This window comes from Rhinolophus hipposideros (genome assembly GCF_964194185.1).
Source record: "Rhinolophus hipposideros genome assembly, chromosome: 3".
Classification (NCBI taxonomy): Eukaryota; Metazoa; Chordata; class Mammalia; order Chiroptera; family Rhinolophidae; genus Rhinolophus; species Rhinolophus hipposideros.
In genome coordinates, this window is record NC_138049.1 from 77702270 (window position 1) to 77729233 (window position 26964).

Here is a 26964-nt window from a genome sequence, read left to right on the forward strand (position 1 = left end):
GCTAAATTTTGTTCATGGTAGGATATACTCATGTTGATTTGTGAAGCAAGATGTGTTGCTTAATATCTCACCCATTTCAGGAAGTCATTTGGCAATGAATTTCTTATTTTCACCTGTATAATAAGGGCATGGTTTAAATACTGACTAGTAAGAGCTGTTAGTTGTACAAAGCTCTCTCTACCACAGAGGAACAATAGGGGATTCTCTCAAGCTGTTAATCACTGACAACAGCAGCCGCTTATGACTTGAAGTGATTGTCAGCTGGGTGTTATGGCCCTCTTCATGATCTGGTTCCCACTGAGCCAAGAATATCAGTTAGGCATTTAAGCCATTCTCCTCATCCACTTGCTATCCAACTTTAATATGGCCCTGCAGTGTCGACCTTAAGGACTAATGCTTCTTTTCTGACTCCCATTTTCCTTGACACTTCCCCTGCACTTTGTAACAAGTGAAAAAAAGCAGTGCCCATACTTTCTTAAATGGTGACATGAGAAAAATCTGACCTTCCTTTCCTGTCAAGAGAGATACCAAAGTGCACATCTGCATTGGCAGCAGACACCTGTGGTCCAGACGTGCTTTGGGCTTTTGATCCATCAGGTCATTACCTTCTCAGATAATAAGAGTTGCTACATTTTTTGAGCTTTTACTATATGCCACATGCTATGTAATTTTTACATAGATCATTTATCCCTCATATTGGTACTACAAGGTAAGTACTGTTATCCCATATAATGGAAGTGAAAATTGAGTCATGGAGAGGTTGAATAACTTGTTTAGCATCACATAGCCAACGAGTGTCAAAGCCATGACCTGAAGCTCAGGGTCAAGCATTATTAATTACCACACAGTACTTACTTCCTTACCTCCCCTATTCTGTCAAGATGATATTAGAATTCCAGCCTACACACTGCTAATTCTACAAAGGGAATTTGAAAATGCAAAAGAAGTTGGAATTCAAGATGAGTTTAGTTTATGCCATATTGAGCCTGAGATGCTAGCCAATAAGAAATGCCCAGAATCTTTGGAAATTGAGAATTGAGGTTTAAGTGAGGTACAGGAAATACTGATTGAGGTTATAAACTGGAGTTCAAGCAAAGACAATTAATATATATATATACATAATAGTTATATAAAATTTTCGTGGAAAGTATATTAAAAGAGTTACAAATTCTCTAAGATTTCCGAGAAGAGAAAGATCATTTACAGATGGAGTTTGAGGCTTGCTGATATGACGTTCATAAAGACTCGCTAGAATTTGACTAGGATTTTGATAGGCAGAGGTGGAAGAAGGAAGACATTGCAGATGCCTGAAAAGACACCAGTAAAGACAATGAAATAGAAAAATGCAGTCCCTGTTGTGAGAGAATGACTAGGAAAGCAATGTGCTTAGAATTTGGGGTATATGTGGAGGACAAATGAGAGAGTAGGATGGATATGGAGGAACCTATTTCTGATTATGCCAAAATGACAACAAAACAACCAACCAAATTGCTCTACTTAAGTCAAACCATCTAATAACCATGACTAAGTCATTGGTTAACTATGTGCTCACTGAGTCACTGCACTGTAATGAGTAGCTCAATCAAAATACGTTCCCAATAAAGCTTGGTAATCTTAATTGCTTGAATTTCAGAAACTAAAAATCTTAAAGCCCTACATTCTTGAGTATTAGAAGAGGCCCTAGAGGTTATTTAGTGCACTATTCTGTCTGATGTTTCAACTGTGAACACAAGTGTCTGAGGAGTTTTGAAATAACAACTTTCACTTTGTGTCAAGGACTTCAAATGTTATTTTTTTTAATGTAAATGCTAATGGATAGAAGCATTTCAGAACTACAAGGCAAGGTTGTACTTGGCTTACTTTATTAAGTTTTGAAAATTGGAAAGCTGTTTCATTCTGTGTAAGAAAGAAGAATTTTTGGAATGCTCAAATGATGTTAATCTTCCCATCCCAGACCCCAATATATTTTTACAATTCAAAATGTATTCCTGGGCACTGGTGATATACTGTAGAATGCAACTCCATTCATTCTCAGAGCAGCAACTTTCAACAGTATATGCATATATTTAAGTAATATATGTGTCTCTATTCAAATCAGGGCATCAAATTATGAACAATGCCATGATTCCAAAAAGCCTTCTTTTCCTTCTTTCCCTCAATAGCTGATTAAAACAAACAAATAAATACAACAAAACAAAACAAAACAAAAAAACCCTCTGTATTCTCCAAGTGAAATGCAAATAAAACTCCCAAATGAAAAGCAGGCTGAAAGGAAACTACCTGATCTGGGAGTTTTGCCAAATCTTTACTTTAATGAACTTTGTGCAGAGATACAGAAGAACATCACCCTGGAAATGCAGAAACCAACTCAGCATTATTGGCAGGAGTATTATAGCCTACAGCACAGAAAGAGTTAATCTGAAATGCAAACTAGAGTTGCATTAAATATGCTTTGTTTGCCATTCAACAAGCTTTGTTTTAATGGCAAAGGCAATGCTGAAATTGGGTAAGTGCTTAAACTTTATTAAGGAAGTAAATGAGGCTTTATTAAGGAAGAAATATTCCATGACAAGAAAAATATGCTAGGAGGAGTTATGGAATTTCTGATTACCTTATCTAGAACACTTCTCTATTTGCCTAATATTTTCAGGTGATGGTTCCACAAAATTATGTATGGCCTTCCCACTTCTAATAGAAAAACCCCAAACAAAACTTAAAGTATGTCTTCTTTGCCTGTGATAGTTAATGTGCTTTCATTATGCTTAATGTACTTTTAATAGTCTCCTATGGCAAGATGGTGATATTAAATGTGGGAATAAAATATCCATGATACAACCTTGAATTTGCTATAGCGCCTTTTATCTGTGGGCTCAAAACACTTCACACACATTCCCATTCAGTGTTTCCTTGAGGCGTATTATGAGCATTTTATGGTTTAGGACATTAGGGAACTGAGGTCATTTCCGGAGCTCACATCAAGCACAAACTGGATGTCTCTCCTATACGAGCCTTTCAGGCCAGGCTGCCTCCAAGATGGTTGCACTGGCTTCCTCGAGCCAAAAATTGATTGCACCTTCACTAGTCTTCCTTCATGGGATTGTTTCCCTTACCTGGACACCATCAGATGCAGGGATGTAACTTGCCCTTTTAAACGTGTCTGTTACATTTCTGAGGATTTCCACGGACATCAAAAGATCACCTGCGTAGAAATTTTTCCTCTGAGTTAAATCCAACAGTGTCTTGGTTACTTGGGACATTCCATCACCTGCCAGCATTCGCTGCCCTTTAGCAAGGTGTTCTTTAATCTGGATGGCCAAAAGAACAGAGTAAACATCAGAATCTTCATTACCATTTCTCCACATAGCTTCGTCTAACAAATGTATTTAAAATTGGAGAGTCAACTTTAAAATACCCTTGCAACAGGTAAATTTCAAAACTGTAAGTTGTGTGTATCTCACACACAGAAGGATAAACGCAAAAAAAAAAAAAAAAACACGAGTGTGTACTATACACTTGGGCAGGCTTGATGGACTTGCCTTTATTTTGTTCTCAGAACACACAATTCCACACACTGGAGAAAGTTTGTATTAACTTAGGTTTTTAGTTGAAGTAAAAATAAAGATACTTTTGCATGTGGTAAACATGGAGATTGTTTAGGAAGGTACGGTCAGTAAAGGGAGATTATGAACACTTAAAATTTCCATTTTTATTAACAAGCCAAGCTTAATAATTTGTCCTTATCTATTAAACACACATTTCTATAGCAGCAAAATGAAGTTGTCAAAAGGATATTTTAGCTTAAGAAAATGTCTCTAAATTTCAGCAGTCTACTATGACATGATTGAAAGCTAAATTACTTCATCTTTATTTTAAATAGAAATAAACTAATAACAACAAAAACAATCCCCCACACACATATGCACACACATACACACACACACACACACACACACACAAACACCTCTCAGCTAAGTCTTTAGTAGCAGAACAAACATTTAAGATGCAAGGCTTAAATTACTTTGATGGCCAGAGAAATATGCTGTCAATGTTCATATTATCTTACAGCTCAAAAGTGGAAAAACATCTTATAGTGTGAAAGAATGGTAAGTTAGGAGGGTAAAGTGATAGTAAGGACTCATTGTATTTTTCTTTGTTTACTGAAAGGTTAGTCCTTATCATCCCATTGTTAAATTTGTGATAAAATAAACTTATCAAAAAATCATGAAATAATCAAGATCACACCAAAGAAGTACTGAAATAGAAAGGTGAAGGTGTAATCAACATAATAGTCAATTTCCCATTAAGAACCATGCCAACAAATCCTGTAAAGTATGGCAATCAATCTAAACTAACCCCAAAAGTTAGGACTTTTCTAAAACATGTGTTTTAAAAAGTGGTATCTTACCACTTCAGATAGTTTACTTTTCTTTAGTCTCTCAAAAGTCTGTCTAAAAGTTTTTTGGTAAAGTGAATATCTTCAGAGACATACCTTATCTTCATTGTGTTATGCTAAAAGATAAAAGGAAAAACAAATGCAAAGGCCATGAGACAGGCATGTGCTTAATGCTATTTATTTTTAGGTAGTTTATATCTTCTGATTTTCTCCTTTAATTTCTCTGCCTGTCTCCACTAAACGGCTGCCATTTAACCACTGACTAAAGCCCAAAGGACTGGAGTGGCATCGATGACCAGCCATTACCTAAATAAATATTTTCTAAATTACTGATAAACATTTGCAATTTTATGTTCAGGTTATGGGTTCTACAATTTCATATTCTTGCACTGGCTATCCCATACCCACTCTTACATTATCTCATGTTTATGCACCAATCAGATTTAGTCCTGGTTCCTTTAAACACTTAAACAAAGTTAATCAATCCCCTTCTCTGTGCTATCTCTTCTCTTATACCTACATCACTGCATCACACTGAATTATAATCATTTGCACATATGTCTTTCTGCCCTGATAATCCTTCTGAACCCTGCCTCATTCACAGCCTTAGGCTATAGTACAGTAAAAGTTTGTTAGAGTACATTAATTTTTTATGTCTTGACTACACCACTATGATGTAATATAATGGATGGTCTTTAGATCCAGTAGTGCTCAGGTTTTAATTTAAACTTTACAACTTATTTTTTCATGTAATTGAATCCATAGGAGACTCAGTTTACCATGTCTTCTTTAAGATTTGAAAAATATGCCTATCTGGTTAAAACATTTAAAAAATTTTTTCTTAATTCAAATGAAATAAGCCTAAGATTATTAGCACAAGCTACTCTATAATAGGAAAGCTTCTCACCTCGCCATGGTCTGCATGCGGTATATGATCTATTTCCTGGGGACTTCCAATACCTTTCCCCTCATTCACTGTGCTTTATTCACTCCATTCTTTCTTAGTGTGGGGACAGAGCCAGTAGTGCAGTTTCCAGGCTCTCGGCCTCGCGTGGAAAGGTGCTGGCTCGGGTAGTAAATGGCCATCAACTGTGATTGGATGGCCATCAGCTGTGGCTAGTTGGCCGTCAGCTGTAACCAGTGAGCCATTGGGCACTAATATAACTGCTGTGGCTACGCTAGCAGAAAGAAATGGGGTTTTGCAGTTAGCAAGTGGGGTTGGTTGGTTGGCAGACAAGCTGACGACAGGTTGCAGATAGTGTGGCTCCTGCTTCCTGTGTCTCCAACCCAGCCGCTAGCCAGACTATAGTGTTATGACTCCCCTATCTATGGCTCCGTGGGTGTAATTTTTGGCCTCAGTATGTCCTGCGTTCCTATGTGGGGAGCGGGACCAGAGACCCCACATGACATCTGCATGGCACTTTTTTTTTTTTAATAGTCCTTAACAACATTAAGCACATGCCTGTCTCAGGGTCTTTGTATTTCCTTTTCCTTTTGCCTGGAATTGTCTTCCCCCAGAGATCCATATGCTTTTCTGTCGCTTCCTCAGAGAGGTCTTTTGACTAATATGGTATCCTTGTCATGCATCTTACCTTCCTTCATTGTGCTCAACCTTACCTGTCATTGTGACATTTATTTCATGGCTTATTTGTTTTTTCACATTCCCCACCCCTATAATTAGACTATAAGCCTTGGAAAGAAAGAGACTGCATCTATATTGTTTACTCTTCTATTCCCAGCATCTATAGGATTTGCTCAATATATTGAACACATTAATTAAATAAATGACTGAATAAACGAGTCAACTTCCTTCTATTCTCGCATTAGGTTTTAGGATTAAGTTAGGCACACTCGAAAGCTGTCCTAAATCGCTCATCAACATAGTCCATAGCAAACACCAGCATCAAGTATCATGAGAAATAATCTGACTTAAAGAGACAGTGCAGCTTCTGGTCTTGAAAGGGTCTGGTGCAGTAGATGACGTGTAAAGAAAGTTTAGAAGTGAAATGAAGTTAATAGGGTCTAGCCTTAAAAATATCATGTAATTCAATCTTTAGTTTTGGGCTGGCAATGCAAACCACAGCTGTGATACTCAAAACCACAGAGGACCTAAATGGTTCTCCTTTAGGAATAGAATGCAGCGATGGCTGCCAAGGTAAACATCATCTGACTACTTCAAATCAGGTCCGTATCTACTATTTTGGCAAAGCATGCCCATGCCTGTGAAGGATCTAACTTAACAGGTCTAATGTATCCTTCCTCCCAAACAAAAACAACACAACACTACGATCTTGAATAAAACATTTAGACATGTTTTCTGTTTGCAATAAAAATAGTACAGAAGGCGTTGGATGGCTCAGCTCATCAGAGACAGGAAAGGCAGTCTTTCACGTCTGGGTTAGCATCAAATGTGTCCCCCCACCCCCCACTCAGTAGTAAATTAACATCACTGCCATCTGACAGCTGCTTATCAGGCTTATGTGGAATGAGTTGTTCTCAGTCTAGCTCTTTGCAGACAGGTGCCCTAATCACACCACCAGCTCTCACAATTGGCATTTATTAGCATCTTTCCTGGCATTGTCAGTGGAAAGCTCCCGGAACAAATACCTTGAAATTATTTGTACACATTAGTGTAGACTTTCAGTAGAATTTATGAAGGGTATCAAGAGTGTTCAGATAAGACAGGTTTCCATCCAGAACATACTTAGTTGATAAAAAATTCATTCCAGTTTCTTGATACTCCTATCAAGTGTGCTGTCAAAGGTTCTTTCCTTACCTTCTGCCTAACCTTTTGCTACCTTTTCCTGGAATGACTAATCCATGTTTTTCTACAGGTCTGTTTTTTTCTCTTTTCTGGGTCATGAAGAAGTAAAGTTCAGATTGGGTTTGCTCAAGTTACATTTCTTTTCTACATCAGGTTATTCTTTACTTACATTCCACCTCTCTTCTTTTGTTTTAATTTCTATGATTTAACTCCCATCCAGTCCTTCTTCAATCTTTCCCTCTCTCAAAAATATAGCTTGATATTGTATATCTTATTTAAATACTAACTTCTAATATTGCTATTTCCTTTCAACCATTATCTTCTTTCTGATTTTCTTCAAAATAAAAATCAAAAGTATGAAATCTGATTTGAACCCCACAACTCTAAAATTAAACTCAACAGTTACCTATTAAGCATTCTATCTGGAAATCTTACTAGTATATTATGTTTAAAGAGCAGGTGGAATCTTAAAACTTGGATTTAAATTGTGGTTCTACTATTTATGACATAAGACCACTAGACAAATTATTTGCATCTTTCCTAGGATCATTTGATCTGTCTGCAAAAAGAAGTGTATATCATCACATGGTTAATACAGAGATAGAGGTTAAAAGTGACATTCACTGACTGTTTCCCCTTCTACTCTTCCCATCTTCAACTTCTAATTCCTCTAAATACTACCTATGTGATGTTTTTCCCATCTATTCTTATTACCTATGGGCAAGAGATGGATCTCGGTGCAGGTCTGCACCACCTCCATCACACTCACTAGAATAGTCTCCTAAATGGCCTTATCAAGTTTTTCTCAACGCTAAACTATTCTACCTTTCACATCGCTGAACATGTCATTTAAATCAATTACATTGTCCATTGTTTGACTTATAACACCATCCAAATATTATCTTAACCATGATTCCAATCTTTTATCTCAGTGTCTCATTTTACCCACCCCAACACTATTCTCTCACTATTTTTAGTGATCATTTCAGTCTTCTTCTGTCTTTATTGCCACTTAGTAATTTAATCCACCTCGAGTTGAACTCCTCAAATTAGTCTTTACTATATTATTATTTTTAATTTTAAACTAGTAGTACTTTTTAATCAATCTACTTATTCCATTATTGCTTCTTCATCATTGCTTCTTGAATTATCTTCTTTTTTTTAGAGTGTATTTTCCTTTGTTTTCTAATATTTTAGTAATTATTTTAGTAAGATTCTATGATTGGTAACTCTTCCAAATCTTTGACTTATTTTTCTTTTTTAAAGTTTTACCCACTTTCAATTAATCTTTTAGGCAGGGGTGTTTTTCATTTTCTCTTTAGTATTTTCATAATTTGATTTTAGTGCTTCTTTTGTTGCAAGTATGAAGTCTCCTATCAGTTAAACATCCGATTTTTTGTAGATTACCAGTCTACTTTGTGGTAGCTTTTAAGATTTTTCTTTTTGTCTTTAGTGTAATGCAGATTAAGTTTATGTTGATTTGCTTCTATTTATTAGGAACATTTTTAAATCTGAATATCTTATCTGTCTTCAAATTCAGAAAATTGTTATGCACTAACTCATAGAATATTGTCTCTTCATCAATCTATTTGTGGTCTCTTTCTGGAATATATTTCTATTATACTATACACATTTCTATTAAATGTATATTAAATTGTCTCATTCTATTCTTTATTTTCTAAATTATCTTTTATATTTTTCACTTCTTTATCTATCCTGGCTTCTGAGTGATCATTTTTCAGGCCTACATTCAGATCACCAACAATCTCTTCAATTGTGTCAAATTGGCTATTTATTCATTAATTTCAATGACAATATTTTCCATTTATAGAAGTTCCATTTAATCTTTTTCATATTCTTCCATTGCTTAACTGCGCTTTCTCTTAAATTGTTTTAAATAAATGTTATAGTTTATTTCATATTCACTATTATTTTTGCTGCTGCATTGCTGATTCTCCTGGTTCCTGCATTTGCTGATTCTTCCTCATGATATTTATAATTACTGTGAACTCAAATTCAGTAGGATGTATTTATCTTTTGGAAGCCCCAAGTGGCTGGTTTATCAAAGAGGTGCTAGAGACTAGTTTTGACTGTGTTTACTTAGGGTGGGTATGTTTCTCTGATGGTGGGGACCTCAAGCAGTTCAATGATACAGAATCATATTAATACGCAAATTAATATGCTAATTTGCATATTAATTCCTTCTCTTTATAGCTCAGGCCAGGAGTGTCCATTTTTGAAAAATGCATTTTTTTTCTTTTTCCTCCCAAAACCATGTCTGAAATGCAAATTTCTGAGATACATCCTAGACATGCAGGATTTTTCTAGTCCATGATGCCAGAGTAGCCAAGATCGTGCCAGATCATTGCAGCGGGCTTGGTATAGCATCACTGCTTTGGTGTGAAGGTTCTTGTCAGTATCCGCAAGAGGGTTTTAGAATCTCAGTCTCCATGACCTAGAACTAACATATAGCCTGAAATATTCACGGGCTCCTGAACCTTTCTTCCTTCTCTTCATTTTTGGTATTTAAGAATTCCCCTGTCTTTCTGTGAGCTCAGCTATAACACAATATGTGAAAATGTAATCTTCCTATAATTTATGCAGAAGTCAGTATGATCTGTGTAGTATCAGCTTGGTCCATCCAAGCTATAGGTTATAACCACACTGCTATAGGTTCCCAATACCAACCAGACGGAACTACTCACCATTTTCCAAAGAAAGCCCATGGATCCTATCTTTGCTCCCTGACTCGTACTCTTCTGTAAATTTAAATGTTCTCCCTAAATTCTTTTGTTAAGCTATTTTTCCTTTATCCTTCTGAAGTCTTTTTAGATAACTCTGAGCATCATATGATCTCTACTTTCAAACTTCATAGAAGTAAATCTCACTTTATCTTATATTATTATAAGTTTGTGTTCTTCTCCATTCTGCTAGACTATAAACTCCTAAAGGGCCTATAGTTTCTTATTCATCTTTATTTCCCCTGTAATTTCTAGCACACTTTCTGACACACAAACGTATCTGTTCAACATGCTTGCTAAATTAAACTGAAACTACAGAAGTATTTTTATTTCCTCTGTAACTATGATCCTCAAACATTGACAAGGTAAAAACAGCAGTCCATGATTATTCAAAACAAACAAATATATAATAATTGAAGAACTTTTACATTTCCTGACATAATTGCCTTTTAAAAGATATCATAAATATAAATAGGCAAATAATTTCAGAAATTTTAAATATCTATAGTTATAGTTATATAATTGCTACCTTTAGAAAATAATACCAACTGATGGATCTTGAGATTATTATGCTAAGTGAAATAAGTCAGACAGAAAAAGTCGAGAACCATATGACTTCACTGATGTGTGGTATATAAAACTGAAAACAACAAAGAAACAAGACAAACAAATGAAACAAAAACTCATACACACAGAAAATAGATTCGTGGTTAGTAGAGAGTAGAGGAGGAGGAGGGTGAAAGATGAGGGCAAACAGGATTAAATATATGGTGACGGAAGGAAAACAGACTCTGTGTGGTGAACACACAATGTGATATATAGATGATGTATTACAGAATTGTACACCTGAAACCTATGTAACTTTACTAACAATTGTCACCCAGTTAACTTTAATTAAATAATAATAATAATAATAGCAACAGTGATACAGTATTTACCGAGTGCCTATTATATAGTAAGAATGGGGCTGTTTTACATGAGTTACCTAATTTGAGTTTTAAAACAGCTATTCGAAATGTCATAATTACCCACATTTTACAGATGAAGGAGTAGAGACTCAGTGTGGTAAACTGAATTCCCCAGAATTGTATAGCTCTTAAATTGTGCCAAGATTTGAGCTCAGACAGTTTGATTGCAGAGACCATTCTGTTAACCACTTTTCAGATTTTATATAATGTTTTTATTAGAACTGTCAAGATGCTTAAGTACTTAAAAATAATTCTCAAACGTGTGTTTTAAGGAGACATTAAATCTTTCTCCTATGAAGAAAGAATATGACAAGCAAGAGACTTGAAACAACTTGCCAGGCTGTTGAGATATTGCCAATTATTTGAGTAGTGGTCAATACTTCGGAATGTAAAGTATAAAAGTTCCTAATGCCATCTACCAATATCTATGAAATATTTGGTAGGTAGTTTTATTCAAGTGGATAAAAAAAGCCCCCAAGGAGACATCAATTATTTTATCTCCCTTGGACTGTATTTTGTGATTTTCTTGATTCAATCACTGAAATCGTTCAGAAAGGTTTAATAATTTAAATATTTCCCTTAAAATTATAATTATCAGTGATGATGCCTGCTCACATTGTAGCACTCGGTAAGCTCCAAAGGACACGTTTTAAAAGTTTCTGTGTCATTCACGTTTAATACTGTTGACAAGATCAACAGTGAAAGGAAAAAAACTGAAGTCTAAAAATAGTTGCTTTTTATAGTTCCGCATTAAGCCTCCTTGCTCTTTGTATAGAAAGATGTGGTGAGGGTCATGGTTTAAAGAGTAGGTGTTTTTCTGAAATAACCTTATTCTTTTCACTTTATGCCTCCTCCTGTCAGTTACAGTTGCCTCTATTGTGGGAATCCTAAAAAAAGATTTATCGTAGTCACTGTGCAAAAGACACACTTTAAACATCATATATTTATATATTAGTTTTAGCATCAACTCCTACAATCCATCTGTAAGGTATGTTAAAGGTTCACATAGCTCTAAGTGCCCTCAATTAAAAGATAATTATACTAGAAACTTCTTTTCACAAAGCAATAATCTAAATATACATCTTTTGCTTCAGTTTATAATTCTGTCATTTTCTAAGATCAAAGTCACTCACTAGATAATAATATTAAATTATTTACAGATCTTTCTGGTGTTTACAGATGAGAAAATAGCATTCTGCATGGAAAAGAAAGCATACTCTTTGTTCTCTAATACATATATGGTTCTTATTTTCCCTATATTTGACACCCAAAGATTTAGCCCCCAATTCCTCTGTATAAATTATAGGTGCATTTGCACAAAGCCCAGGATGAACAACATTTGGCCATAGGGCATTAGGTATCTCAGTTTCTTGCCCCAGGATTTCCTGAAGTGAGAGATAGGATGTGATGACTTTGGGGATAGCAAGGTATTCTTATGAGAATAAACTTAGTCATGAAGAAAATTGATAAAGAAAACTGATTCAGGTAAATTGTGCTTATTTCCCTGGAAAGCCTAGAAATGTCCAAAATAAGAATGAGAGCACAGTAAATTTACCTACCTAGTTTGAAAAACAAAAAAACAACAACAAAAAAAAACAAACAAAATAGAAATAGCGTTAATATCAGAGGTTTTGGGTAGACAATTCCTAAGCAAAGGACATAGATAGGCCGAATTTCTTTTAACACCAAACACATTTAGACATTGTTATTAATATTCTGAGCCAGGGATAGAATTAGAGCATCCTCCTTGAGCTCAAAGCAGTATAGTGGTCAAACAGTAGGACCCAAACGTTCAGGAATATTTTCAATGGGAGGCAAAGCATTAAGTAACCCAGTATTTATCTCAGGAGTTTTCAATTCAATTTTCATTACTTGAGTTTTCTAGTTCTAGTGACATTGCCTCAGTCAGAATGGGATAGGTTATACTAGGGTAACAAACAACTCCCAAATTTAAGAAATAAGTCTCAAAGATTTATTTCCCAGTCACACTATATACTCCGCCCAGACCATTAGGGAACATCTGTTTGTCGTAGTCATTCAGGGCTTTGGCATGATGGAGGATCAAAGACTTGACATTGACAATGACATTCTCAGGCCTGACATGATAAACATCACTTCCATACACAACCAATGGGCCTGAACTAGTCACATGTGGACACTTAACTTCAAGGGGTGAAAAAACACAATCCCCTATGTGCCCAGGAGAGGAAAATGAGATATCACCTAATAATAATATGTCTTGTGATGGTATGGAGCTGGCTAGAAGTCATTTAACTTCTTGGCATCCATCCACCAATAGTTTACTTTTTAGAAATTGTACTTCTTCTACATTTTTTTTAACATTTTACTTCTTTGCATTTATCCCCCAAAACTTCAGCCTTAGATAAAATGTCACAGTGCTTCTTAAACTTTAATGTGTTTGTGAATTGCAAAGGGAACTTTTCAAAATGCAGATTCTGACTAGGTAGGTCTGGAACAGGGTCTGAGTTTCTACATTTCTAACAAGCTCCCAGGTGCTGATGACACTTCTGATCTTCAGAAAACATTCTGGCTCTACCAAATGCCTTTTTGCACCTGCATCCAAGTAATTCAACTTTGCTGGAAGAAAAAAAAAATCATAATGAAACTGACTAGCTGTACTCTTAAATTCTTAATTTCAAACCTTACTAGAATATAAGCTTTGACAACCCCTGAACCCATCTGCCTCAAGCTATTCCTCATTGTCCTGCCTTCCTCATTTCAGCCAAATGTGCTCAGTTCCAGTCCCGCCTTATAGTCTACTCCCCCACTTTAATTAGACTGAATCACGTCAGTCCTCTATTGTTCATGGCTTCCCTTTGCACTGAGAATAAAATCCAAACTCCTAGCAAAGGCCTTGAAAGCACAGAATCATTTTTTTCCCTACCTAGTTCTCCGATCTCATCTCATGACAATCTCTTTTTTGCTCCCTACCTCTAGCCACCGGATCACCTTTAAGTTCCTTAAAGACCTCAAGGTTTTACCATACACGTTTCTCTCAGGTTGGAATGTACTCTCATTTCCCTGACAAACTCATTCTCTCTACTCTTTGCATGTTTAGATTCATCTCGTCTTTTGAATCATGGTATTAAATGCTATTTCCTCACAGAGATCTCAATGACTTTTATGTCTAAAGCAGTCTCCACACATTATTCCCTATGTTGGCAGTTTGTTAATTTCCTTTGACACATCACGATTGGTCCTTTGTTTATCTCTTTTCCTGTCTATTTTGTGTGTATTGCGTGTGTCACATTTCAAGTTGCATCCTCAGGTCCTTGCCCTATGTTGCAGAGAGTTCAAGTTCAGTGAACACTTGTAGAATAAATCAATGGGTAGATGAATGGATGCATGGATGAACAATATAGTCTATTTTCCTTTTAAGAGCTTTTCCATTCACATTAGCCTAAATATAATTATCTGTACAAATATATTCTATTAAATCCTCCTATAAATACGTGTCAAATCAGTCAATTGTAATGGCTAAAACTAACTCCAACATTTCTTGTCTTTAGTCACACTAAATCCATAATCTGAGTGTAGTTTAAAAATCTCTTGAGCTTTTATAGATACAATCACTAATATGTTGTAGTTTTTGTTTGTTTGTTTGTTTTTAAACAGGAAAAATATGCATAACTGTTAGAAGTATTTCATTGTACGTCTACACAATAGTCTCCCTTAAAATTCCCTGGGAAACACAATCATATGTGCCTAAAGATTTTTTCTTTTTTATAATACAGTTGAAATATAATACTGGTTTAGTAGAGTATAGGAATTCATGTAAGTCCACTGCTTTTGCCAACACAATTAGAAAAATCCATATAAATTATAAAAATCATACTCTTCAGAGCATCTGAGAGCTATGAATGAGATAATTTTCCAGGAAGAGGAGATCCTATCTGAGGTAAGCCAGTAATTTCATCTAGTTTCTTTTTTTTTTCCTTGAGAATGTTTGCTAAATCTATGCAAGAAGGGAACACCAGGTGCCCAAGCAGAGGCCCTCCAGCAGAAAGAGACACTAATATTTTTTCGGTTTCCCAGGGCTGAAGAAATTTATTAGAAATTTGAGGGTCCCTAAAAATGTTGCTGGGATTTTTCTCCATCAGACATTTGTTGAATTTCTGAGCTGTTTAGGAAGCTGAGGATTTAGGATGAAAACTTCTAAAATGCAGAATGAAATTTTCTCCATCCTTGTAAGTAGGTATTTAGGAATGAATGCCTAGGGAGGAAGGAGTCCAGCTTCAAGCAACCAGCTAGTCTTCTCCTCAAGATATCTGATATATTTGAAATTTCTTGGGCAGAAAACTGGAGTACTGAACTGGGACCTTTTGAAGGGCAGAGGTGAAACTTCTACAGTTTCTCGGGGTTAATGAGATGCGCACATAGAGGCTCTCCCTCCAAAATCCATAAGTGACACAGTGGACGAAGGGGATTAAGCAAATGTCATCTCACTAAAATTGCAAAACAGCCTCTATCCAGACCAACCCTTGACTGCGCTGAGATACTAGGTCCTCACTGTATTTGGATAATCAAGGAAAGGGGGAATGCTTTTTAGTAGACATTCCCTTTATCTGAAAACCCAACTTTTTTTTTTTTTTTTAACACAATGCCTGACAGTCAATCAAAAATTACTAAGTATGTCAGATGATGTGACTGACAGAACAAAATAAAAGAAGCCAGTTCACAGATTATCCAGATATTGGACTAAGCTAATAAGGAATTTAAAATGATTATGCTTAAAATGTTAAACAGGATAGAATTTAAAAATAGGACAAAGTAGACTTTGTCCATTTTTTGATAGAAAATTTAAAAAGAGCTGGGACCTTAAAAAGTAAACAAACAAACAGACAAACAAACAAACAAACAAACAAACAAAGAAATCCTTCAGCAATGTATAGTCTAACCAAGAGTTAGTGACCTACAATCTGTGGGCCTCATCCTGCCTACTGCCTGTTTTGTATAAAGTTTTACTGGAAGACAGCCGTGGTCACTTATTGTTTGTGGTTGCTCTTTGGCTACAACAGCAGAGTTGAGTAGTTATGACAGAGAATACATGGTGTGTAAAGTTGAAAATATTTGTTGTCTTGTCCTTGATATAGCTTGTGAACTCTGACAAATGAATTGCTTAGAATATCAAAATTTAATTAATACCTTCCTTCCAAATATATGTGTATGAATATATATAAATATGTATATATATATATATGATTTATTTATTTGTTTGTTTATTTATTTATTTACCCCCCGCCCATTAGCTCCTTGAGGGTAGACAGCATTCAATTATGTGAGTTACTTTTTGCTGAACAGTGAACTCATAATTTTATTTGGGATCCTATGTCAAAGATTTTGGAATTGTGAAGGTGAATTCAGATCCCAAAACTGTAACTTGTGATCTTGAATAAAATTGTAAGGATTTTGTTCATTTTAAAGGAAGTAATGTTCTTCAACTTTTCCTTGGCATTGTTAGGTTTTGCAATGATTCATTGAACTCTGGGAGCGAGGACTTTGACATACTTTTGAAATGTGGCACCAAGACTAAAAAGCAGTCAAGTGCCATGTTAAGTACTTAATTAGTCATAATAATAGTTCAGATTATTGAATGTGTACTATGGTAAAAATTGATATGGGCTGGTAACAACTCCGTTTAATTGGCCTTGAGTGACCTTCCAACTGGTATTCTTGAAGAACTCTAATGTGATTATAATGTTCAGCCAGGATTAAGAAACTAATAATCTAACTTATTTTCTTTGCTTTCCCCATCACTTGCTGTTTTCCAGCCATATTATACTACAAAAATCTTGCAGAACAAGTAACTCCTGTCACTCAGGCTCACTCACCTCAACTTAACTGATGAATATTGGAAAACTAAAATCATCTGCTATTCCCCTGGCACTGAACCATAGTGATGGGTTCTTTGTTTTTTAATTGCTCATTTAAAAAACAATGATTTTCATACTTTTTGTCTCAATAAGTATTTGTTGTAAAGAAAAGCTGTGGTGGCTATTCTATTCTTTCCTCCTTCTAATTAAGCTGCAGTAATAAAATGTATTGCCTGACATTTGTGGAATGAGGGGTGGCCAAAAATGTGAGCTACATGAGACATTTTGCTGCAATGGAGCAAAATTCACTTGAAAGGTAGGGAATATGGGGAAAAAATAAAACAAACCTATTCTGTTTTTCTCTTTCTGTCTCTCTCTTCTTCTTCCCCCTCACCCCTTCCCCACACCCAGCTATCTATCACTATCTTTATCTTTCTCTCCTAATGAGCCATCCATAATAGTAGAGGAAAAGAGGAGGAATAAAGACAAACCAGGATTCAAGCTCTTTGATATCCCTTCAGTCAACTTTTCAATTACTAGATAGATTATTGTTCCAACTTCTGTCTTTAAAGTGTTTGTTAAATGAAGGTTTGAAAACTAGAAACAGAGGTTTTAAGGAAAAATGACTTAAAAGGGAGCATTTATACCCAATTATTTATATAGTCATATGGAGGGATTTCTTCTATTAGAGTAGTATCTTTGATCTTTCTCAGTCACCCATTTCTCTCTCTTCCCCAGCGAAGGAGGAGTCATTTACCTACCTGATAAGTTTAGGAGAAAGCACTGGTATGCTTGGTTCAATTCCTTTTGCTTTAGAGAGCTGTCTACCTCCAGAGACATGCATTCTGCTGTTTCTATTCAGTCGGTCGCTGTGTGTGTGTGTGCGTGTGTGTGTGTGTGTGTGTGTGTGTGTGTGTGTGTGTAGTGTATATTTGTATATGTGTAAAAGAGACAGAAAGAGGGAGAGAGAGAAAAGAAAAAGGGGAAGGAGGAAGAGGAGGAGGAAGAGCAGGAGGAGAAGCAGCTGCCTGTGATTGTCGGGATGGACCAGAGACAAAGTGGGTCTGTTTAATTCTGAGAGATTCTGGCCCACGTGGCCACAATATTTAGCCATTTCTCCTAACAGCTTGATAAGTAACAAGAGATTGTATTCTTAATCTGTCTGACTCCTGTGCCTAGTTCTCACAGGTTCTGAAATTATTTTTCCCTTGTTTTGGTAAATAATTCAGAAAACATCCCAGAATATAACATGAAACAATAACACGTGGAAAAACATGACATTTCCAATAATCCCACTACATTTAACACTTTATGCTTCTACCCTCAATTTTTAAAACTGTGTACATTTATTTGTGGCTTGTCTTTTCTATAAACAAAAGTTGGATCAGAGTGTTTAATGTTGCATCTTATAAAGTTTCCAAACAAACTTTGATTATTAGCTTATTGATTTTGTTTTCTGCAATTGCCAAATAATTTCATAAAGTAATGTTATCAATCACTTCACATTTCTAAATATTTTTGGGCAAGGAAAATTTCACACGAGGGGTAATACTTATTAAATTCACATGGTTAAAATTCATGAACATTAAGTTTGGTGCATCACCCTCTTCGAAACCTCCAGCTGCTGGTACCCTCCCACTAATAAGAAAAGTAGCAGAGTCATTCTTTATACAAGCGTCTACAAAATATCTAGTATATGCTTACCATTGTGTTTGGCACTAGAGAAATTAAGATCAAGTCAACATGGTTTCTGTCCTCAAATAGTTCAAACTAAATGTCAATACAACAGATTATTTTACATATTAAACTGATTAATCACCCCATTTTGTCTACCTCAATTGGTTTATAATAATGAGTTCATAAACATATTCAATTAATGTTTGGTGATGATAAAATGTCATTTCAAACTTAGTCTATTAATATTTATTTACAAAATATTTATATGAAATATTATATGGTGTGGATGTATATGTGTACATATACTGTAATCTATATATAAAAGAACTGGAAAACACAGATCTACCTATTTTAAATAATTTTCTGTAGTAGGTGACAATTCACACTTAATGGGCTTTATGACTACAGAGGGGCGAGAAATGAAATCCCCCAAGGAAAACAGAACAAATTGTGAAATGATGACCTCTGCTAGAAAGAAGATGCAGAGTCTTCTAAGTAACTTAAGAATTGGTGGGAGTCAGAATGATTCTATTATGAAATATATCATAAGCACTGTCTAGCTTTGCTACTCAGACAAAGCATATGGAATGACAGCAGTAAGAGCATGTGGGGAAATCGATTTCATTTCCATTTCCAATTGACTTTGTTTAGAGTACACATGATGAAGTCGATGTATTAGGTAAGCGTTCTTTAAGGCATAAATTGGCCCTATACTTCCCTAAACATGAAAAGGAGAAGATCGTGATCCCTAGGCAAGTGCTAGATGGGTGTATGTATGCCTTTATAAGTGTGTCTATATTTCTGTATGTGTTTATTAATATAATCCATGTGTAAAAACACACGTGACATCAATTTTATCCATCCATCCATCCATCCATCCATACATTTATCTATGTACCTACCCATCCATCTATATCTATCTATATTTTTCCGTATGTGCAATTGAAGTTAATATGTTGAGTTCTAAAATTTTACTCTTATTGAAGTAATTTTTTAACTCACTGCATTTTCTGTACACACAAATATGAATACCTCAGAGTTACATAGCTCTTTTACAATTTGCAAACATTACACATATAGTATCTCATCTACTTGTCCTCAATACATCTAGAGGTGCTAAAATGATGACACTAATTTCACTTTGCAAATAGCAAGCCGTGACTTGAGTAAGATCATCTGACATTTCCAAAGGTCACTCAACCAGAAAATCTAGGGCAGATGACTTCAAATCAAAGTTCAGGAGGCGTCATGGCCTCTAGGAAAGAGGTCAGGCTTTGGAAAAACTGTCCCTAGGGCAAAACATTCACACTTTGCCTCACTTAACTGGATTGCTGTCCTGAAGAACTTCAGTGTTTTTCTATGCAGACTAAGGCTACCCACCTTGTAGGTTCTTGAGAGGATTGGAATTAATTTATGAAAGTGCCCAGACAAGGGTCTGGTACTTTGTAGAGCTCAATGGGGGTGCTTTTGATTCTACAATATCATGCACTTGATTTATGTATGCAGTTCAACAATATCATGTACACATTGGCTGTCAAATTACTGACTGATTTCTACGGGATTCACAATTGGAGATCAATTCACAGAACGTTTCTATTTCTCTCTATTATAAGATGACCTACATTTACAGAATGTCAACTCATTTAAATATTAGTGTACAAGACACTGATTTAGAAAGTAAAAACTTTCTGAAAAAAAGTGGTATTATTTATTCTTCACAAATTTGTAAGGATGGACTTATGATTTACTTAATCCATGTAATCATTCCTATTCATTACCATGAATAAACAAAGAATCGAATATGGATATTATTAAGATTAAGTAAACAAAGTCTAATGTCTAACATTAGAGAAAAATAAAATTCATTAAAATTTAACTCAGAAGAAAGTTTTCGGTTGTGCTTAATTCTGAATTACACTGGTCTGAGTATTGACAGCTATTAATAAAAAAGCCTTTACATGTCACGTTCTTACATTTTACGTTATGAAATGAAGCTATATTACTTTCTCATTACATGTGTGTGTGCACATCCTTCAGAAAAGTTCATTTAAAAAAAATCTGAAACCAAATGCTGTTTGATGTGATTATATACTAAATCAGTAAATGAACTGAGGATCATTTGGCTACATCCAGTCTTGTTTCTATTATTTTTATTTTGACAGAAAAAAGGTTCAGTGAAGCTAAATATCACTGGTTACTGATATGCACATAAATATATGCTATTAAACATATGTATGTGTGTGTAATCATCATATATTGATGTGTATATCAGTATTAATTATTTATGTGTATATACACAAATATATATGAATCTTTAATATTCAAATATATATATATATGAATATATATATTTGTGTATATACACATAAATACTGATATATATATTATATATAATACCAGACATATATTTATGTGTATAATATATACACATAAATACTGATATAAATATATATTATATATATATATATATATATATATATATATATATATATATATATATATATATAATACCGGACAAAAGGCTGTATGTACCCAAATAATCAATTCAATGACTGATTTGGTAAATAAATAGACAGCATTTGATTTTCAGATTTTTTTAAAATGTGCTTTTTTTGTTTTTCTGATAATCAAACACATTTACTTCATTGATAAGGGTTATTACTGTACAAGCTACTTCTCCATCTACAAGTAAGAATATTCTTTAAGTTTCTTTTTACAGAATTATGTATATTTGTGAGCAACAGTAAAAAAAAAAAAAACAAAAGCATGACAAAACTTGAAGGCTCTTGACTAAACATCTTACTTGCCAATGTTCAATTTTCCAGTTGACTCATGCTCATATTTTGTTCTAAACCCCACAATGTTTATTCATGTATGGAGTTCCTCTTGACTGTCAGGATGAAATGACAACAGCCTCTGATAATGACAATGACTCGCACTTGTAAAGTACCAAGTAAAATTTACCGGTGCTCAAAATATTCATAAATCATACTCTCTGAATAATTCAATGATGTGTGGGAAAAGGGGTTATTTTTGGAAAATTTGGCCAACATAATCTTGTGTGAGTAATTAATTTTCTCTGTTGCAATTACACTGTCATTTTGCTCATGTCCGAATGGCAAAATGGAGTGAAAAATTTGATACCTAAGTGATACAGGTTTATCAATTCCCAACTACTAAATGATAAAGAATTTAATTTAAAAATGTATAGTACTTTAAAATAAGTCTTATACATTATTTAATACAGATTTGTGCCAATCATGTTAAACAGTTTAACTCTTATAGATAAAACTGAACAACAAATTTCCCCCATTTAGACAAAGAATTCTTTCATTTAAAAAGCAGGATCCATAAAAACCCAAACCCTAGAAATCAAACCATTTACCACTGATATAAAAATTTTCTTTCTGTCATATCCCTTTTTCCTTCAGACATTTTCTTTTCCAGAGATTTTTTTTTTTTTATCTGATTTGATCCTACAGCAGAAGGTTAAATTCTCACACAGCGATCATTAGCAAAAATAAACAGAGCAAGTACTAAAGCTGGCTTTGCACCTACTGAATGCTGCAAGTGTCTGTACTCATTTGATATGCATCTTGCAAAGCTCGGCTGTTCCCAGAAGGCCACTCCATGAAGACTGAGAGAGCAGCGTCTGCTAGTGGTGCCTGCGCGTCAGAAAGAACAGAGAAAAGCTTTATAACAGGGATGCTAGAAGGCACCACAGGGACGCTGGGAGGCGGACTGAAAAAAAAAAAATGGGTTTGTGCATTTACTTGCTTTAAAAACACATGCATATGAAATTATTATTTTGAGTATTTTTATAACGCATATCAGTCACACTGAGAAATTGTATCAGCAGTAGTTTCTGGGTATCCTTGTTGGCTCCATTTATGAAGCCTTTCACTAAAATTGTCTCTTTAATTGCTGATCGGAAAGATTTAGTTATGGATATAGGATGAAAAGCATGACTTCATAAGCAAACGTAGCATGCTATTCTTGGATGGGATCATCTTTTGGGTTTGGGTGGGTCCTCTTACTGTACCTGTGGCATTCAGAGGGCACTGATTGAATGCCAAGTCACCTGCTGGAGTCCTTTTCCACACCATCGACATCAGATAATCCTCTGGGCATATTTCATAAGGTGCTGCAATTTAAAACAGACGGACCTGAATGCCAGCAGTGTTTTATTTTTATTTTTTTAAGTATCAGCAATAAACAGTCCTCTAATGTATTTCTCTAATTGCACAGTTCTTTCACTTTTTTTAAGAAAAGTATATTGTTCACTGAAATGTTAGAGATTTCTTCATAAACAAAAAGCACCAGGTTTCATTTCATTATCTACAAAATCTTCACAGAAATGTACTTTCTTTTGAAAGTGCTTACTGTATAGGCTATTTGCAAAAGTCATTTGGATTTGTCTATAAATTGAAGGTTACATTCAAGCATAAAAATAAAAAAAAAGCTTTCCAATATTCATAATATGTTGGGATGTTATACAATAAAATAATTTCCAATAACGAAAAGCCATATTAGAATTATTAACTGTAAGTATTAAGAGTAAATAAATAGAAAGGGCAAAAATATATAATTTTTATTTCTTCATACAAGAGCAATGATGTCAGTCAAACTACATTACATAAAAAATAAACAGATTTGATCTTTTGACATTATTTTCAAAAGCTCCATTACTGAGGCAAAAAAGTTAAAGGGAATTGCAAGAATAACAGACGTCTACCAGAAATATTTTAATGGAAAGCCAACAAATTTGTGAAACAAGCTCTATCTATGTTGTGTTAAATCTGACACCTTTCTCCCAGATGAAAGAACACATTAGTCTCTTTTCGCGACACACCTACTGTTGTGCTTTTCACACAGCACTGCCGTTAATATTTTTATATGTTTGCTTCACTACTTGTGTGGCATCTTATATGTTCATCTTTGTATTTTGCATCCAATGGTGTGTCTAGCACACAGAAGTTGCTCAAAATTGAATGAAAAAATTAATTAACATATGGTTACATAAACACCTTTAACAAATAAAGAAGGACCATGCCCTCTTGGCCGCTAACCCTGGACTGTTATGGGGGCAAGAGGGCTGAAGTTGGGGAAGCCCCTTTCAAGACTCAAGAGTTGGATTTGCCACTGAGTCTGGCCTAGGACTAGCAGTGATGAATAGAAGTGGAGTCATCATAAATCAAAAATATAAATCATAAAATATTATAAAAAATAAAACCAATCGCACAAAAAAGGTAAACCTCAAGTGAGAGTAAAGACAGCCTCTGTACAGGACTCCCTCCTCAAATATCACAAGAACGGAAGAGCAGAGAAGTCAATTAAGAGATGCAGCAGCCATCGCCTGTCGAGTGCAGGCAACACCCCACTCCCACATTGCCCACAGAGGTTAGCAAGCTGGGAACCCTGTCACCTGTTGTGTCTGTTCCCCACTCCATGAAAAGCAGATGCTCCCAGCCCTGCTACCCCATCCAGCCTCAAGCCGGGTGGGCTTGGAGGCCCAGGGAAGTGTCTCCTGAGAGAAAGGGGACAGTGTGAGAAAGAAAAGAAAAAACTCAGAGATGAGACAGTGATGAAGGAAGTCACTATGGAGCTAGGTGATGTCCAGAATAATGCCAATAATGTGGAACTAGTGGGAAAGAGGAAAAGTTAGTAAATGTAGCCACAAGAAGAATATGATTATTTTGACTTTTGACCCCATGCTCGGACTGATTGTGTCGCAGTTAAACTTTGGCACCTGGCCTCCACCTTCAGTTATGTGGTGGCAACACATACTCGTATGCGTTTCTTTGTTTCAGATATATTTCTTGGCCTTTAGACTGGCATATCCACCTGATAAGTGGCATTTTTACTGGCTGTTCCGAAGAAATCTCAAAGTTTATCTACATACCCTTTAACTCCACCATTTTTCTCAGCAATGCTGCTTATTTCCTCTCCTTATATTTCCTAACACTGTTTATGATACTTCCAATCTTGTGCCCATAGTTAAAACCATCCAATTCATCTTCTACTTATCCCTCTCTTCCTCTTAATTTACTAGGTGTCTGCCTCCATGGCTTACCCAGGTATTCATCCTGTCCCATTTGAATGAGGGGAACAACCTCATTGGTTCACTCAGCATTTACCTAACGTGCTAGGCTATGTTCTAATGAGAACCAGTGGTTCCTGAGAGAAGCACTCTCTGCTTCATGGAGCTTTCAGTCAATGAGACATGGCAGTGGTCAAACAACTAAACATACCATTGAGTACAATTATGATAAACACTGCAATCAGGACAAGGGGTTGCTTCAATATGAAAGCTGAAAAACCAAACAAGGCTTCCTGGAGGAAGTGACAATTGAGAGTGGCTGTGTGAGGTTCATTAGCACTCATGGTAGAGGGAACAGTATGTACAAAAGCCCAAAAGCAGAGAGGATATTGTGAAACCAAGGCCAGGGGAGCTGGAGAGAAAAGAATAAGGAGGTGTGTGGAGTGATGAGCTGGAGAAAGAGAACAAGATTAGCACCCTGAGGGACTCACAGGAAGCCCCTGAAGGGTTCTAAAAAGTGATAGACAACATTTGACTTAAAATTTTAAGATCAGTTTGCCTTCTGCGGGGAGAAGAGGTGGGGGAGCAGCAGAGAGGGCAAGCCCTCTGAGGAAGTCAAACAAGGCTGTGCTTCAGCCCTGAAATGATGATGACTTTAGGCAGGATGGTTGGAATAAAGATAGAGAACAGTGAGTGGACACAGGTAAAGTTAGGAGGTAGGCTAAGTGATGTGGAGAAGGAACACCAAAGGGGACAAGAATGATGCTTGCTTTCTGAGCTGAAAATCCAGGGATAAAGTGATACTATTCTTCTGCAGCTTCCTCCTTGATACAATTTGTGTGCCACATCAACAGAGTAAATTCTAAAGTGAAGATTAACCCTACAACTTGCTGCTTAAATCCTTTCCATGGTTCTCCAGTACGGACGGGATAAAGATATTAATAAATACACTTGGTATGATGCAAAAGGCCCTTCTAGCCAGCCCTAACCTAACATTCCAATTACTGTTCATATTTCTTCTCTTATGCACCAGTCATACAGAATTGTCACCTTCCAAATATTCCACACCAATTCATACTTCCCTGACTTTGTAAAAGCTATATCCTCTACTTAAAATAATCTCTCTTCTCCTTATTTTTTTTTGTAGAATTTCTATTTATCTTTAAAATACATCATAAATGTAGATCCACTGGGAAGTCTTCTTTGATACCTCAATCCTTGAATATGCATGCGAGTATTAGAGCTCTTTTCACAATGCATTGAAAATATTTGGTTACATGTGTGAAAAGCTCCAATTCCCAAAATTTGCCCTTTAGGAGACTAATCATATTTTACTTTATTTCTTCTGAATCTGCTATAGTGAACTGCCATGGTGTCTAGGATATACTAGGAGTTCAAAACATGTTTGTTAAGTAAATCATGTTTACTGAGGAAAGAACATACTAGATCAACACTGTCTAATAGAAATGCTGCTGATGGAAATGCTCTATTTTCACTGTCCAATCTGGTAGCCACTCGCCAAATGTGGCTATTGAGTACTTGAAATATGGCTAATAAGACTGAGAACCAAAATTTTAACTTTCATTACATTTTAATGAATGTAAATTTAAATTTTAAAAGCTACCGTGTTGGACGACACTAAAAAATGATAATTGTGTTTTCTATAAAAGTCAACCAAAAACTACTATAAAATATTAAAAAAAGAAAAATTGGAATACATGTTAAAACTCACAAAATACATCAAGCATAGTTTATTATATAATTAAATTCTACATAAAACAACTAGTCTATTTTAAAAGACATAGCGACCGTTAATCTATTACTATTGTACTAATTATTATTTTTGTTTCGTCTATACATCCAACTTCTGTTCAATAACTTCCGCATTAACTCTTCATATGTAGTCTTTCATGTTCACACACTTGTATTGTTTTCGGTTTTTAATGTTTTTTAAGCTCAAATTTTCTTCAGTTCCACTGATGAAATTTGAAATAAATTTCATAAGACTTGTTGCTATAACTTCGGGGTTGTTTTTTTTTCTGAGTCGGTCTTAACATAAACCAATGACAAAAGCAATTTGCATCCCTGACTTATTTCCCTGTAATGATTTCAGAAAACTTTTCACACCAATTGTTTTTCTAAAAGCGCTCCTTTTCCCCTTGCCCTACCCCCCACAGATAACTGTGCGGTCAGAAAATCTGGTAATTGCAAGCGTTAACCACTAGATGGCACAGGTGGGCCAATAGGGTGAAATGTTTACTAGGCCCGCTGCTGAAATTATAAGGTTCAAAATCAAGGTGGGCAGAAGTAGTAACTTAACTGTGTATTGGGAAATATGGATCAGTGCTTGATGTTTTTTAAAGGTATACTACTCAGGGGAAAAAAAAAACACAAAAAAAAACGTTTTATTTTCATGTAAATACAATGTTTAGTGATTAAAGTAGCTTCAGTTTCAAGGCTCTACAACCTGGGCCCTTACCATAGCTCCCACCATCTCCGCTCTCATTGCCCCCTCCTGGGCTACACTGGCCCTTTGATGCTTCTCCA

The 26964-nt window shown here is 35.4% G+C and overlaps 1 protein-coding gene across 6 annotated transcripts in view; it reads right to left on the bottom strand.

The window, feature by feature from the left end:
* The window catches only part of ADGRB3 (adhesion G protein-coupled receptor B3), a 679308-nt gene that overhangs the window by 351540 nt on the left and 300804 nt on the right, over nucleotides 1–26964 (bottom strand). For all 6 annotated transcript variants that reach the window (XM_081037440.1, XM_081037439.1, XM_081037435.1 and 3 more), the window contains 3 exons: nucleotides 22420–22521; nucleotides 21936–22042; nucleotides 3111–3305 (listed from right to left, as the gene is read on the bottom strand). In XM_081037440.1, the coding sequence (XP_080893566.1) occupies nucleotides 3111–3305; nucleotides 21936–22042; nucleotides 22420–22521 (404 nt within the window). The remainder of the gene's footprint in view (nucleotides 1–3110; nucleotides 3306–21935; nucleotides 22043–22419; nucleotides 22522–26964) is intronic.